General features: G+C 40.1%; 1 protein-coding gene across 2 annotated transcripts in view; it reads left to right on the top strand.

The window, feature by feature from the left end:
• LMNB2 (lamin B2) overlaps positions 1-16396 on the top strand; it is a 30826-nt gene that overhangs the window by 8615 nt on the left and 5815 nt on the right. The window contains exons 2-12 of one of the 2 annotated variants that reach the window (XM_035568102.2): positions 1019-1155; positions 6165-6321; positions 6970-7095; positions 8401-8571; positions 11162-11287; positions 11480-11700; positions 12319-12610; positions 13101-13208; positions 14066-14185; positions 15597-15698; positions 16275-16326. In XM_035568102.2, coding sequence (XP_035423995.1) covers positions 1019-1155; positions 6165-6321; positions 6970-7095; positions 8401-8571; positions 11162-11287; positions 11480-11700; positions 12319-12610; positions 13101-13208; positions 14066-14185; positions 15597-15698; positions 16275-16301 — 1587 coding nt within the window. In that variant the 3' untranslated portion in view covers positions 16302-16326. Of the gene's footprint in view, positions 1-1018; positions 1156-6164; positions 6322-6969; positions 7096-8400; positions 8572-11161; positions 11288-11479; positions 11701-12318; positions 12611-13100; positions 13209-14065; positions 14186-15596; positions 15699-16274; positions 16327-16396 lie in introns of those variants that run through there. The other variant, XM_035568100.1, reaches the window with a different exon arrangement.

The raw sequence follows: 16396 nt of genomic DNA, 5'->3' as shown, positions 1-16396 counted from the left end.
TATCTTAGTTAATTTCAGAAGGTTTGTGAAATACACTCTATCAAGAACTGAATTATATCCTGACTGCCTTTAATCAGTCTTTTTGAAGACCAGTTGGTTGAGTCTGTCATTGGTGCCACTCCGATGTTGAAATAGGCGCTCCTAGGAATAACACAGTTGTCTTTCTTGTCTCTACATTTTATGCTTTGTTATGAAATTTCTCTTCCTAAAGTTCTGCTTTTGGCTCATCCCACTCCCTTATTGCTCTGTGTCTGAATTTACATCAATAATAACTGTTCTGGCACCCTTTGATAGAAGCAATACCAGCAATCTTATCTTGAAATTTTTGCTATCTGGTAAACCTTTCAAATGATCTTGTATTTAAAAAAAAAAAAAATACAGGTGTTGAAGACTTTGACGTGCCTTGTTGCAGTCTGAATGGCTGATGATAGATTTTTTTTTTTCGAGCTGGGACAGGGAGAGGTCTGTAGATCCTTATCCTCTGAGGCAGAGAACAGGAGTGGGAGCTTGTCTCTGAACAGTTCATATTTTGTAGTTATTTCAGTTTATTTTTTGCTTCATAGTACAAGAACAGTAGAGCTGAATTGGACCTCAGTCTGTATTCCAGAAAATAAGTTTGTCGTAGTTTGTTTTTAAATGATATTACTGCTTCAAAAAAATCACCCAGAGCAACAATCTTGGAAACAAACGTGAATAATTCAAGATCTGTCTGTAGGGTGTGCCAGTTCGCTTCAGTTTATCTCTTTGGAAGACTTGCACGCTTCAAACTTGGTATGTTTTGTTATGTTCCACTGGGAATAAATCTGAAATATTGTCTTTGGGACAAGATCACAGCTAACTGTAGGTGCATATTAATTGAAAATGTTTAAGAGCACTGTATATTGAACAACAGAAGTCATATACACTCTTTTTCAAAGAAAGCTAAATGAAACCTATTAAACCATTTCAGTTCTTTGATGCTTAGTCTTTGGGATGTTCTCATGTCTGAATGCTTTTTTTTTTTTTTTTTTTACTTTAGGTGAGTGGAATCAAGAGTCTCTATGAGTCTGAACTGGCTGATGCTCGAAGAGTTCTGGATGAAACGGCCAAAGAGAGGGCTAGATTACAGATTGAAATAGGAAAACTGAGAGCAGAACTTGAGGAGTTCAATAAAAGGTAAGGAAAGCCCTGTGTGATCTATTATGTTATTGTTTTTTTTAAATATGATAATGGGCAATATTTGCAGTGTGACTGATGATTCTTAAAATGCCTTAGTGGGTGCTTGGATGGGTTAATTTTAATTTTTAAACAGTATCAGTTTTATTGTCTGGTCGAGTGTATGTCTGGTAGCAGAAATGAAGGAAAAGGGAAATTCGTGGCCCTGAGCACACTGGCAATATGGAAGCAATGTTGGCTTGAAAATGCATGAATCTAAAGCATAAGTGTGCTGGAAGACACCTGGTAGTGACTACATAAAAAAAAAAAAAAAAACGCTGTTTAGTCTGCAGTAAAGATAATTGACCTAATAAACTGGCTAATGAAGCCAATGTAATCCATTATGTCTGTTTGCGCTAGGGAGCCTTTGTGGTCAAATACTGTTTAGCAGCTGAAAATTAATTTAAAAGTGAATATATACCCTGGCAAAAAGACTTTTGCTTCTGATTGAATTTTGGTACCTGTTTTAGTAGGTAAGATTTGGGATGTAAAGATTTCTCCTGAGCTAGTCAGTATGTCTGTGAACACTGTTGGACATAAACTTGCTTTTAGTCTGGCAGTGGAGGTACAAGCCTACCATAAGTCTCCCATTTTCCTTCTTCATTTGCATCTAACCGATTATACAAATAATGAAATATATTCTTTTTTTTTCTGACTAGCTAATTTATTTATGATGTGGCATTTTTATTGTTTTCTCTGTAATCTTTCCTATATCACTGGATCTTCATTTTCTCTGCTGGACCCTCTTGTTAAAGTCAGCCATCAGAGAGACTTTGTGGACTTTGCTCCTAAACAAAATGGCCAAATATGAAATATCTGTAGTGTAAACATCTCTATTTGAATAAGTCACCATAAAGCCTATTGAACTTGGTGCACGCTTCATATCAGAAAATTTGCCTGCATGCAGTTGGAAGAATTGTGCTTTAATATTTACTGGCTCTTTGTCTAGGCCTTTGTTAACCGTGAAAAGACCCTGTGGTGTGTGTAGGCATCTGAAGTTAAGTGAGACGAATACCACCCAGTCCTACTCGCATGTTCCTCTTGTCAGGACTAAATTCCCTCTTACAAACCGTATGCCAGCAGTCCTAATGTTGATTTCAGATATTATGTTTTGCGTGGCAGTCAGAGTTAGATGGACATCAGGGTTATCCTGGTGATAGCAAATACTCTGCTTGCTTGGGTTTTAATGCAAGCTCCAAAAGTGAACAGCCTCAGTATCTCCAGGAATTTGGTTCGTGTATCCTGTTTGGCAGGATGCGTATTTTTATGCTTTAAGGTATTTTTGTCAGAACTGTCTTCGCTTTGCAGCTAATGAGAATCACTGCAAGTTGTCTCCTGGTCTTTAGGCTTTTGACAGCACCAAGGGATTTTGCAAATATCTTGTTGTAGAATGTTGTGCACTCGAAGTGGTGGCAATGGTGTTTTCCCTTGAGTTATCTCCCTTGCCCTTTTCTTGGACAATTGAGTTGAGTACCATTATCTGTCACTTCACAGACTTGACAGGGTAATTCTCCTCATAGACTATGAGGAAAATACACCTTTTTTTGTCTGTTCCTAGTTTATAGGAGCAGAATTGAATTCTTCCTTGGCTTGGAATTTTCTTCTACCAGGATGCTTCCAGTCCCTTAAGATGCTTGTAACACAGTTGGAGTATTCTTGCTGTGTCTGTCTGGGGACATATGGAAGGGTATGCTCCTGACACGTGGCCAGATCTCAGATACAATTCTTGCAAATGCAGCTTTGAAAAGTCTGTTTGCAGGGTGTCCTCTTGACAGCCAGCTGATGACCAAAGTCCTCCCTGCCCAAGCTGACAGATACTTCTGCTCACATGCCAAGTTTAGGTCAGTGCTTTGTGTATAATGGAAGAGTAGGTCAGTATGTAATTTATGGTTGCTTACAATTACCTCAGTGTCTCTTTCATGCTCGCAGCAGGCTTAGAGATGCCAGGAGGGATCCCAGGCATTGCTGCTCCCTTGATTGCGTTCCTGGGAAAGGAGACAGCAGGCTTCTGTCTTGGGGCATCTTTCCTTCGCTCTCCCATGTGAGAGAGCGAGCAGAAAACAGGTGGTAGCTGGGGGAGTCACAGCAGGAGAAAACAACGGCTGAAAAGGGTACAGGGAAGTTTTTCCTAAAGATTAAACTGAACTGAATTTTAGTTGCAGAGCCACAGGCTTGCAGGGCTTTTCTAGCTACTGCTACAAATACAGCTAACATCTTCAAGAGATGCCTTCAATATACAGCTAACATCTTCAAGAGATGCCTTTCTCCCTGTCTTTCTCTGCTAAAGCCTGCATCTGTTAGCATGGAAAACCCTTTCCTGGAAGCATTGAGGATGCTCAAGGGAGGCCGTGGGGTGTGTCTGGGTGTGGTGACATCAGGCCCAGTTCATGCACATGAGGGAGCCCGAGGCTTTCTCTGCTCTTGGCTTGTTCCTGAGGCTGTCCGCTAGTACAACACCGGCACACTTGGGAAGCTGCAAGACCCTTGGTTGCTACATGAGGATTTATGTCAGGGCTTATGGTCTAGGAGAGAACATGTTCTGTCTGTCAGGGCAAGCGTTTGTGCTGATGTCTTTCTGCCATGTACTCAGGCAGCTTGTTCAGTGAGTGACAAATGTTACCACCCTGGTATTCTGTGTGAGTACAGATTCATCTCTTGGGGTTTTGGATGCCCTGGCAAATATTTTGATTATTTAATTTATTTATTAACTTATTTACCATGTAGCATACTGATGTTCTGACATTTTCTGGGTTTTTGTACTTGGGATAATTGAACAAAAAGAAGCATCTCAAGCTTTTTTTTTTATTTTCCTAGAGCAGATCATATTGGTCGGACCGTCTTTGGCAAGGGGTGTTGTTGAAACCTTTTGGGAGTCCAAGCAGACTGGCTTAGGTTGATCTTTCTTTTCCAAATGCTTTTTACTGACTTCTTGGGAAGCTTATCTTCCCTTTACAAAAGCTAAATTCACTCTCACTCTTCAAATTCATCTGTGCCTTATGCATATGCCCACCACTCTTCATTGATACCTTTGTCTAATTTCGCCCATACAAATATCAGGGTCTGGATTTCTCTGTATAAATTAAAAACAAACAAAAAAACCCACTTCATTTGTCATTTTTCCTTTCTTTAACATCTTGTCATTCTGGTCAGGTCCTTCCACAGCTGCTTCATCTCCAGGCTGGTCAGGCTCAGTTCCCTCAGCCCCTGCTCTGAGGGCATGCACTTTAACTCTCGGGACATCTTGGCGGCCCAGTACTGAACTTTCTCCAGTTTATTGACATCTTTCTTGGACTGGGAGTCCATAACTTGGTGCAGTATTGGACGCAGGTGTGATGTTACTGAGTGCTGAGCAGAGGAGGATAATCACTGTCATGATTTACCAGGCGCGTCCTATTAATACAGCCCCAGCTGCCTTTAGCCGCCTTTGCTTCTGTGCCCTGCAGGTTGATGTTCATCTTTTTCTTTAGAGGAGTCAAGTGAAATTAGTTTGGGTTCCAAATCGCAGATGAATCTGCGAAGACAGAAGGGAGCCATTGGTTAATACGTTAGCATCTATACACTTTGCAATTGAATTTTCTAGTAAGTAACGTGAAACATGATTTCTGGACAACACAATTGGTATTCAGATGCCTGAACATCAATCTCTTGCACTGCAGACAAGGTATGAACCTCCCACACATCCTTTCTATGTCATAAATGCCGACACAACCTGGATGTTGCAGGTATCCCAGGGCTTCTTAAGTCAAAGCATCTAAATCCTGTCTTAACTAAACTTAAAAGGGTTTCCTGTGATGGAAGTCTTCTCAGAAAATGCTTTCATTTTTCGTTGTCTACATTGTTGTAATAAAACTGCCTATCTTTTAAATTATATTTTTGTGAGCTGTACAGTTTTCCAAATGAAACAAGAAAACAAAAAATCAGCTCCAGAAGGCTTTGGGGTGTATAGATGAAACATAAGGTCTTCATTGTCTTATAGCCAGGTTGAAGATGGAATAGTACTTTCTACGTGTTTAGAATTGTACCATAATTTTTCATCCAACTTAGGGGCGAGAACAATCTGGAAAGCAAAATGAGATATAAGGCCAGTAGGATGAGTTGGGAGTTCCCAGGCTTTAGGAGGTGCTGAGACATCTCGTTAACTACTACTCCAGGACCCAGGAGCTTCCCTTTGTCAGCATGTGGCAAAGATGAGATACATAAAGGGAGCCAGATAAAGTAATGCCACTAGACTCGGAATGCCAAATCTCTCCATCGTGGAAGGAAAGGGGTTTGTCGTCATCATCCTTTTTCCCAGGGAAGTCCTTGCGTGGGTGAGGCTCTCCGTCAGTTTGTTCCTCAGAGTGGAGTAGCCACTGTGGTGTGGAAGTAGAAGCATGGTAGGATGATTTCTATATAGAATTTAGTAAGGTGTCTTATTTCTGTATTGTTATTACAGCACTTAATTCTGCTGCTCGCAGCTTTCCTACTACATTAATAAACGTGACAATAGGAGGTAGTGCTTGAAAAGCTTCAGAGAACAGTTACTTCATTTAGGTATTTTTGTTCACAATACCCATCTTTGACGTCATTGTCTGTTACAATGTTCTTTGATAAGCTATCAAGTCAATGGTGAGGTTTCAAGTGTAAGTGAAGAAACAGATGATGAGAGAGGAATTCTGACTTCTTGGGACAGTTGTTTTGCAATGAAGATTAGTAGATAGAATTTTTTTGGTAGGCTTTTTTTTGCCTGCCAGTGATGTTTTCCTCTTTGCTGGGCAATACATTTACAATACATCGGCACATGCTGAGTTCTAAGACAGGTTTATGATGATTTTAATTAGCTGCAGTTGGAGATTACTCTGGGAGCCACCTAGTGGCACAACAGTTGTAGTAAAAATGTATAGTAACAAAACATCTGTAATTGCAACCAAGGTATTCTCAAGGTGTGTGTGCACCCGTGTGTAAATATAGGTAACTTTTGTTTGTTTCAGCTACAAAAAGAAAGATGCAGATTTGTCTGTGGCTCAAGGTCGCATTAAGGATCTTGAAGTGCTGTTCCATAGAAGTGAAGCAGAACTCAATACTGTCCTGAATGAGAAACGCACTCTGGAAGCAGAGGTGGCTGATTTGCGTGCCCAACTTGCTAAGGTATGGCAGCGAATGATTCCTTCAGCACAAGAAAGTTTGTTCCTTGTAAAATTTTTGTTGTTGTTAGTTTATATTTGAACATCATTGGTTCAGTTCACTTATGCTTAATTTTTACATTCTCCTCTTGGATATAAAAATAAATTTTAAGAAATGTTTGTGAAACAACCAAAGTAACATGGTATATTAGAAATATAGTGAAAAAAATTTTCACTATGATAGTGAAAAAAAATTTTCACTTTGATAGTGAAAAAAATTATTTAAAAATATTTGGTAAATGTTTCTAGTTACTAAATGTTCTCCTTTGTAACATCCTGGATAATTTTAAACATACGCTGAAGTATCCAGTGGGACTGTGCTGGCAAGAAAAAGAACATGAAATATAAGCTTGAGAAATTAATAATCCTTGGCATTATTACCAGTCTGCACTGAAACAATCCTGTGGTTTAAACAGGTGCTTTATAAACATGAAAGCTCTTCTAAATACTCATACACACACATTCTCACTTCTCATTTTTTTTAATTAGTGACTTGAGATTAGATTTATTGTTACGGATTATTGGTCCAAAAATGTCAATTGAAGACCATAAAGGGCTTGTAGATGGAAAAAAGGGATCCAGTCAAATCATCATCTTCCAAATTCTCTACCAGGCTGAAGATGGTCATGCTGTGGCTAAGAAGCAATTGGAGAAGGAGACACTCATGCGTGTGGACTTGGAAAATCGGTGCCAGAGCTTGCAAGAGGATCTGGATTTCAGGAAGAATGTGTTTGAGGAGGTATTATCAACCTAGTAATCTCATTATATTCTGAAGTTTACGTAGATCTTGCTCAGACTGACTATAAACTATTACTAGTTAATCCAGGTAGGGTTAATCAATATTATCATTGCTATGAATTGGTTGAGTAATAAAACAGTTAAAGGTTTTGCAAGAGTTGCATGGTAGATCAGTGGTTGAACAGGCATAAGAGCCAAGTGACAAGGATATTACTGTTCCATGGGCCATTGAGCTAATGTAACTGCTTGCTGCTGTGTGAAAGGGTAAGTCTTATTCCCCTTCTCTACACCTGGCTGCATGGCCCTTCCCCTGATTTGCACCAGCCTCAGTGATTGTTAGACTTGACTGTGACCTGTATTCATTGATGAGAACAGTATATAATTGCCCTGCTTTTTGCTGGGGTAATTTTCTGCCTGTTTAGTGAGTTGAACTGGCTCGTAGTGATTCTAAGGAGGATTAGAGCTTCTGTAAAGTAGTGGGAATGCCCGTGTGGGGACTGGGGGGGGATGGGAAAGGGAAGCAAGACCTTCTTTGTGCACCAGTAGTAAATGTATTAGGTCAGTTTATTTCGTCCTATGAAAACCAGCTCTGACCTTTGATTCTTCAGTAGCCCGAGCTCATTTAATTAGTGCTCTGAGCAGCTGCCACGTGTTCCACCCATCATCTCACCCATGCTAGATGCGATGTTTGGCTGACCATGCACCAAACCATTTCAGTCTGATTAACTAGGAAATACTTTTGGTTCTTTTTGTTGAGTCTAATGTTTGCCAGTTTAGTGGCCGAGTTATGTTTTACCACGGAATCAAGTGAGTGCTCAAACTGAATTAAGGGACTAGGCAAGGCTGTGTGGCTAGGGACAGGCGCTGGAGTATAGAATCGTAGAATATCCAAGTTAGAAGGGATCCACCAGGATTATCGAGTTGAACTCCTGGGTCCCCAAAGTGGGGTCCGCCCAAAAAATCAGACCATGTGTCTGACCACTGCCTGGGAGGAGGGGGTAGAAGAGGGTAGATGGGGGCAGAACGTGTTTTTAGTTTGCTTTTAGTTTCTCAGTGTTCTAGTCTGCTAGTGATAGGCCATCCTTTACATTAATCTCCCTGTGCTGTGTCTGTTTTGACTGTGATGATAATTAAGTGATCTCCCTGTCCTTTTCTCAACCCTTGAGCTGTTTCCATTGTATTTTCTCCCCTTTTTTCTTCGAGGAGGGAGAATGAGAGCGGCTATGGTGGAGTTCAGCTGCGCAGAGGGGTAAAACCATCAAGCAGCAGGAGCTTAATCTTTTTATCTTTTATTTTTTTTATGCAGGAGATAAGGGAGACAAGAAAACGGCATGAACATCGTTTAGTTGAGGTGGACACTAGTCGCCAACAGGAATATGAATCCAAAATGGCTCAGGCCCTAGAGGATCTGCGAAATCAACACGATGAGCAAGTCAAACTGTACAAATTGGAGCTGGAGCAGACTTATCAGGCTAAGGTAACGACTGCTATCCACAGCACTGTCTGACAGGAACTCTGGTCAGGGAGATAAAAACCATTTCCATCAGTCCTACTGCTTTTAAGGAGACAACTATAATTTAAACAAGTTTTGTTCTGGTGCCCAAATGTTTCCTCCTGTGCTGGGTGGGGGCAGATGCATTTCCAGTGAGGTTATAGCCCGAGGTAATAGCTCGGAATAGTGTTAACCAAGAAAGGCCAGTTTGTGAGAGAACTCTTGGAATTTCTGGTCACTGAGGAGGACAGAGTGGGCCAGAGGGGTGTCACATACCTTATTGGACAGTGTCTTCTGCTATAAGGTGGAATTTTTTTAAATATCAGTAGATCCAATGCTTCCTCCAAAAAAGAGGTGAAGTGAGTTGGCTCCAAGGACTGCTGACTACCAGAAGGGGTGGGTCAGAGAGCTTGGGAATGGGTGTGTTTCAGGACAAGCCTTTGTCCGATCAAGCTTGCAATCTATTTATGGCCATATTGGGAAGAACGTTACAAGGTTGCATAGTCACTTTTCTCTTACTGCGGCCTTTGCAATGCTTACTAGCCCTGATATTGTAAATGTGTGTAAATATTACCACATTTCAATGATCTAAGTTAGTTCCGGATTCTAGAAAATTACTGTGTGCAGTTGTAGTTTCATTGGCGGGGGCCAGACAAGATATTGGATGTTTTTAACAGGTGTTGATGATGAAAAACGTAGTATATAAGTTGGAGGTGGGAGCACAGTGAGGAGTAATTTGATCCAGAAGAATGCTTCTTAAACTTCTTAAAATGTTTGCACTACCTTAAAGGAAGTTGTGGGGAGCTGGGGGTCGGCCTCTTCTCACAGGTAACTAGTGATAGGACTAGAGGGAACGGCCTCAAGTTGTGCCAGGGGAGGTTCAGGTTAGAAATTAGGAGACATTTCTTCTTGGAAAGAGCAGTCAGGCATTGGAACGGGTTGCCCAGGGAGGTGGTGGAGTCACCGTCCCTGGGGGTGTTCAAGGAAAGGTTGAACGTGGTGCTTGGGGACATGGTTTAGTGGGTGACATTGGTGGTAGGGTGCTGGTTGGACCAGATGACCTTGGAGGTCTCTTCCAACTTCTATGATTCTATTTTGTTGTATTTGCCTGTGCAAATCTTGAGTTAGCAAGTTGCAGTTCATTCAGTGCTGGGGGTGGGAGAGGAATAGCAGCTTTGGTACTGGTACAATTGCTGGCTACAAGTATATATGTTTATATTCATTACTCTATCTGAAGGAATAAAGTAACTGTCAATTTTCTGGTTACTGAAAATACTTGCCAATGATTGTAGCCGCTTCTAATTCTTTTTGTGGTGGATAAATTATAGTGCTGCTAACATTGTTCTCCCACGCGCTCCACTGTGAGGCTCCCTTTGAGTTCTTTGGTTTGATGATTTGCAGTTTGAGGAACGTCGATCTAAAAAAAAATTAACTATTTCAAAGGGCGATAATAACAACATGGTTAATAGATAATAATAAAAACGAAGAACAGTTAGCTATTTTGACATTATTCAGGGAATTTAGGAACGTGTATGTTTATACAACCAGATATTTGGATTGACTTGTCACAGTCCAAGGGAGGTTCTACTGCTGTTTCAATGCAACTTATAATGTAATAGCTTTGAACTCCATTATTGCTCTGTCAGAGTTGACTCAAATTGGCCACTAGAAATGAAGCTTATTTACTAGGTGAAGTTAACAACTAAAACCAGATCGATTGTTTAGAACCACTAGAAAAAAATAAGAAAAAAATCAAGTGTCATTTTGCCTTTATGGCAGGATGTTATCTGGAGTGCTTGCTGTGTGTGGTTTTGGACCTTTTGGAAAAGGTAGCATAGAGTAATACAGAGAAGACCAACAAAGACTATCAAGAGTATGAAATAGGTCCTGCATAAGGAATGTTTAAAATAAAACCTGACCTGGAAAAAAGGTGAGTCAAGAGAAGGGAGAGATGATGTCTGTAAAAGGATGAATGGCACGGAGAAGGTGAATCTTTATTATTTTTCGGTAGAAGTAGGGAAAGTGATCATAACTCTCCAGTGGCAGATTCAAAAGAGACAGAAGAAAAAAGCTCCATGCCATGTGGATGCAGAGAGCAGAGGCTAATTCCTGCCTGAAGAATCTGTTAAAAGATTTTAAGCATCAGGATCCTGTCTCCAACTGAGGAAGTCTGTGAGTTACAGTTGGACAGCTGAGACATGATACTAGTGAAATTCCTTATTCAACTTTCCCCCTGGGCATCCAGGGAATTGTTAGACCAGGACACAAACTTGCTAACACTTGCTCTGATCCATTGGGTTTGTTTTTGGCAAGCAGGCAAATAGTGTGTGGCAACATGAACCTGAGCTTTTGGAAACTATAAGGCTGCTAGTACAATCTCATAGGAATAGGACTCAAATAGATTTTCTTGGTCCTTAGGACATTTCCTTGATGTTACGCAATTCTGGTCATAAACTTACCAGATTTCCATATAAAATTTTTTAAGGTTTAATGTCTTTCCTTTCTTAATAAAAGGATATTTTCAGGATATCTAACTTTCTCAATGCAACTGACTTGTATAAAACTTGTCTTCCAGCTGGAGAATGCCAAACTGGCCTCTGACCAAAATGACAAAGCTGCTGGTGCAGCTCGGGAGGAGTTGAAGGAGGCTCGCATGAGGATAGAATCTCTCAGCTACCAGCTTTCTGGCCTTCAGAAGCAGGTATAAAAGGGAACCAAGGGACACACTTTGTTCTCGTTTTTAATATAAAGCACTGTAATGTTTACATATATTCAAATTTCTGTCCCTCCATATTTTCTGAAGTTTACAGAGAGAAACGTTTGGGAGGGTGGTAACCTTTTTTATTGCACCACATGGATGCCAACTGGGTTTTCTGTTGTACTGTCTCCCTAGGCTAGTGCAGCAGAAGATCGCATTCATGAATTGGAGGAAATGATGGCTGGTGAACGGGATAAGTTTAGGAAGATGCTAGATGCCAAGGAGAGGGAGATGACAGAAATGAGGGACCAGATGCAGCAGCAGCTTACAGAATACCAGGAACTGCTTGATGTGAAATTAGCACTAGACATGGAGATCAGTGCTTACCGAAAACTCCTGGAAGGAGAAGAGGAAAGGTAAGTACAGATTCCATATGCTTCTCTTAGGACTGGCAGGTGTTATTTTCATTTCTTACTTTAATTTTTTTACCATTTTAGCAGAAGTGACCATATCACAATTCCCTGAAGTCACATTGGCTTTGCACTGCAGCATGTTACATGGAACACTTGCAACTGTTCTTACCTGAACACCTGTCCTTACGTTGTTTTTCATAAGGATCTCAAAGTGCAGTGCAATTTCTGTGCTTCATATTCATCTCCTCTTTTTATTTAAGTGCTTACATGCTTATATGTTTTCCTGTTTTTAAATTATTAGGCCAAGAATAGCGTGTTTAGCAATAGAAATACTGGAGGGGAGGATGATGTGATTTGCACTGCTCTCACTAGCACTGTCTTTCACCTCATAGTCATGTTACCAGAAAACTGCTGAGGACTGGATAGCCTTCCTCTTCCTCTATATGCAGTCCTGCTGGCAAGACACAGTAAGGCTGCTATCAGCTTTGGGGCATGTTACAGTCTGGTCACTTGAGTATATTGTGCATTACTGTTTTGTGTGTAGTTCCCTGAATGAGCTAGAAAAAAATCTTCGCTTAGTTTTCTTCCATTTAATTAAAATGCTTGCTTGATTGTGTTAAGGTTGAAGCTCTCTCCAAGTCCCTCCTCCCGTGTTACAGTCTCTCGGGCTACCTCCAGCAGCAGCAGTAGCAGCACTTCACTTGTTCGCTCTTCCCGAAGCAAGAGAAAACGTATTGAAGCAGAGGAGCTTTCAGGCAGTGGAACAAGTGGAATTGGCACTGGAAGTATTAGTGGCAGCAGTAGTAGCAGTAGCTTCCAAATGTCCCAGCAAGCTTCAGCTACTGGAAGTATCAGCATAGAAGAGATAGACTTGGAGGGCAAATATGTTCAACTGAAGAACAATTCGGAGAAGGTGAGTACCAGCTGAACTCCTAGGAAACGAGGAGGAGCTAAATTGAAATGTTGCACAGCCTATTGAGCGCATGTAGATAAAGTCACTTGAGAGAAGTTGTATCTTTCGAGGTGTGTCATCCTGCAATAATTAAGTGGCATTTGAAAGGTGAGTATTACACCGTGCTAGCGCAAGTGTGATGTTTGCAGGAAGAGAATGTAGTTTGTGCCCTAAATGTCTAAACATATGTGCTGGTACCTAGCTTGTTGAAAAAAAGCCTTGCTGGCTCTAACAGATCTGTTTTGTGTGAAATGTGTCTTAAATTGTTGCTGAATGACCTTGCAGGATTTACGATTAACACTATTATTGGGTATAGAAAAATATTTTCAAGTTAGAATGCAGATGACTAACAACCATGTAAATAAATGTAATGGAAAAAGATCTAGAGAAAATTCTGATGCCTGTTTGCTCTGTTTTGCTCATCCTAAATAACTTTGACTTTTCTCATTAGGATCAGTCTTTGGGTAACTGGAGACTGAAAAGACAAATCGGAGACGGAGAGGAAATTGCTTATAAATTTACTCCGAAGTATGTCCTCAGGGCTGGGCAGACTGTAACAGTAAGTCATACTTTGAGTATGTCAAAAACAATGATATTTTGTTGATATTGTGGCAGTTGTAAATCTGACATTCGGTATGGCCTGATTTAGTGGATAACTTCCGGTTTCACGGATCTCATTTCAGAGGAGTAGGATTTCAGTTATAGAAAGGCAAAATACAAGTTGAATTTCCATATTAACACTTAGTATTTAAGACTATTTGGGACACAAAGAGAGATGAAAAGGTATTTGGAGTGGGAGGAGAGGCAAGGACTGTTGATTTTCAAACCTAGACAAAGGTGTTTGGAACATTAATCTTGCTCTATTTCATGAAGTAGAACAATTTCAGAGCATTTATTTAGCCTGGTAGACTTAAGTTTAAGACTAGACACTCTCAGCCTTAAATATAGTAGAACAGCTGCTTTTCTGTAATTTTACGTTTGATATTTAGTCTGCAATAGATGTCCTTTCAGAATTAAAGAATGGCTTTCCTTTGATCAGTTCCAACTATTACTGCTTAAGTATCAATTGCTCAGATGCATGCCAAGGATGAAATCGGCACGTTACAAGTTGCATTTTATGTCTCGCCTTCGTACAGTGTAGTCATTGAGACTGTGGTAGGAAAAATTGCTATATTCAGGAAAGAATTGATGACTGCAATATTAGAGTAATTTCTTTTCTCTTGCCTTTAACTATGGCTAGTGTTAATTTTGTTGCAGACTGAGAATGTCTGCCTAAAAGTAGTGGCATAGGCAAAAGTAGGGTAAAATTACCACTGGAATTCCGAAACAGAATGAACATGGAGAAAGAAGTGGGAGAGTTAGAAGTTTTTGGAAAATGTACACAAATAGCTGATTACAGAATGTCTTTGTCACTAGATTTGGGGTGCAGATGCAGGTGTATCTCATAGCCCCCCTTCTGTTCTCGTGTGGAAGAATCAAGGCAGCTGGGGCACTGGAGGAAATATCCGCACATACCTCGTAAACTCTGATGGAGAGGTAGGCTATTTCTGTTGAATAAGAATGTGGGCTGGGTTATCTCAAACTCTTTAAATTGTTTTGGGGTAAACAAAACAAAAACAAGATTTCCCCCTTTGTCTTCTAACGTAGTACAAGTTACAACATTGAAGTAATTAAATATCTATACGAATCTTTGCGATTTTGGAAACTTTAGAAAACTGTGATCATTGTCTCCTTATTACATCTGTAGACTATTTTTTTCTAATTTTTAGAAAAACTCCCTGCTAGTAGTGGATTTGTTTGGCATTTAAGTATGTGTTTTCAGTCAAAGAGGCAGAGAAAATAAATACTACTGGCAATTCAAAGTTACAGTGTGTAGGACCCACCATATTTTGGGATAGTGTCATTATTAATGTGGAAAGATGGTTGCTTTTTCAATGTTGGAAGTATATCAGAAGTTTTCATTTGGCACTGGTTTCTCTGTGTTCTTCATTGTCCTACATCTGCCCACAACTGTTTTTTTAAAACTATCCCTGCAGAAGACTCCTGCAAGGGAAGATCGTGCTTTGGCTGTTATTCATAAATGTGCCATTATCCCAGTGGTCCGATAGAAATAGGAAACTGAAACAGACCTCAGTTGTATCAGTTTTCATGCTGCCTCTCTTGCTGGCAATTCTGTGGAAGCACTTTGTGCAGGAACAGCAGCACAGGACAAGGTAGGAGGGAGGATTGTTTGTATAGATAGAAAGCTCTCTGGCTTAGTATTCAAATAGAAAAAGTGGTTAAAATAGTGTCTGGAAATACTTCAAGTCCATGTCCTTACATGCTGTGGTTACCTGTAGTATCCCTGCTTAGAAGCATATGTTCAGGGCGACTTTTTCCACAAATAAAAATTTGCTCCTACAATTTCAAGGCTGCAAGGTTTACAGAAGAATTTCTTATTGCTAATAAGTGTTCAAAAGTAGCTCAGTAGTAAAGGAAGTTCCCTGATGTTTTAAAATTCTTTTTAGCGCCTGGTTTGGAAGACTGTCCTGATAATTCACATGCAATAGATATAAAATATTTAATAGAATTAATGAATGTTCTTAATGCTGTGTAATCATAGTGAGAAACTTTAGTTTCTGACATTACAATATCTCTCAAACAGCTCCTAGCTGAGTCTGCTATGAGCTTGTATAAAATCGAGTAATGGCCACCTGAAACATGGCTGCTACTTCTCAAATACCTAGGTAATGAAAGAAAATTCCTGAAGCTAAATTACATTACTTGTCTTTTGGTAGTTAGAACTAGGAATGTTTTTGTGCTTTTCAGGGTGTTACAGGTATTTCGTTGCACAGTTAACTTTGAATTTGGGGCAAATTGCTTTAAATCCTCGAAACTTTAAGCGGGGTGTTATATTGATGGTATAGCAAAAACTATGGGCCATCTCTTTGTCTTTCCTTCTGTGTAGGAAGTTGCAGTGAGAACTGTTACTAAATCAGTAGTCATGCGAGAGAATGAAGAGGAAGAGGATGAAGCAGAGTTTGGAGAGGAGGACATTTTCAACCAACAGGTAATAAGATGCAGACCAGGTTTTTAATTTGTGCCTGGTTGGTTAGCTTAATCTGCAATGAGGTTGTGGGGGGTCCCTTCAAGTTTTCACTAATTCTGAGTTTCCGGTCCATTTTTCCAACGGATGCTTGCAGAGGGCAATATCAAAACAGCCTGCAGCTCTGCAGCATCACTACAATGTGCAGAGAGAATACAATGTGAGCAATTCTTCCAGGAACTGCTACTTGAGTCAATAATTGTACAGCTCAAGTGAAGTCTAGGGTCAGATTGGGATGCTGGGATATCAGTGGAAGTATGCTACACATCACAAATTTACAGCGCTGCAATGACTTAAACTATATTTAGGGTTGGTAATACTAGTTTTAGCAGACAGTATTTGCTGGGCCAGTATCTCCCATTCCAGTATCTGCTTCACTATAAGAAAAGTCTCATTCTTGCTGTAAGCAGAATATAACTATTGGGAAATATAACCACTAAAAAGAAGAAAGGAGGAGTGCTCCTTTATTGTTATTATATACCTGCTATATTTGAAATAAACTTGATTTATGTAAACCAACTCTTTGTTTTCATAACTTAGTTAACTAACCAGCAGTCAGCAGAATGAAAAGGAGAAAGATGCTTTGCGCAGGTGATTCTAGAAAATATTTTACATTTATTTCAATCTCAAACACTTGGTTAATTTGATCAGTGGCCATTAAT

Source organism: Cygnus atratus, chromosome 26 (genome assembly GCF_013377495.2).
Source record: "Cygnus atratus isolate AKBS03 ecotype Queensland, Australia chromosome 26, CAtr_DNAZoo_HiC_assembly, whole genome shotgun sequence".
In the NCBI taxonomy this organism is placed as follows: domain Eukaryota; kingdom Metazoa; phylum Chordata; class Aves; order Anseriformes; family Anatidae; genus Cygnus; species Cygnus atratus.
The sequence above is the reverse complement of the archived record's forward strand: the minus strand, read 5'-3'. Positions and strand labels throughout refer to the sequence as shown.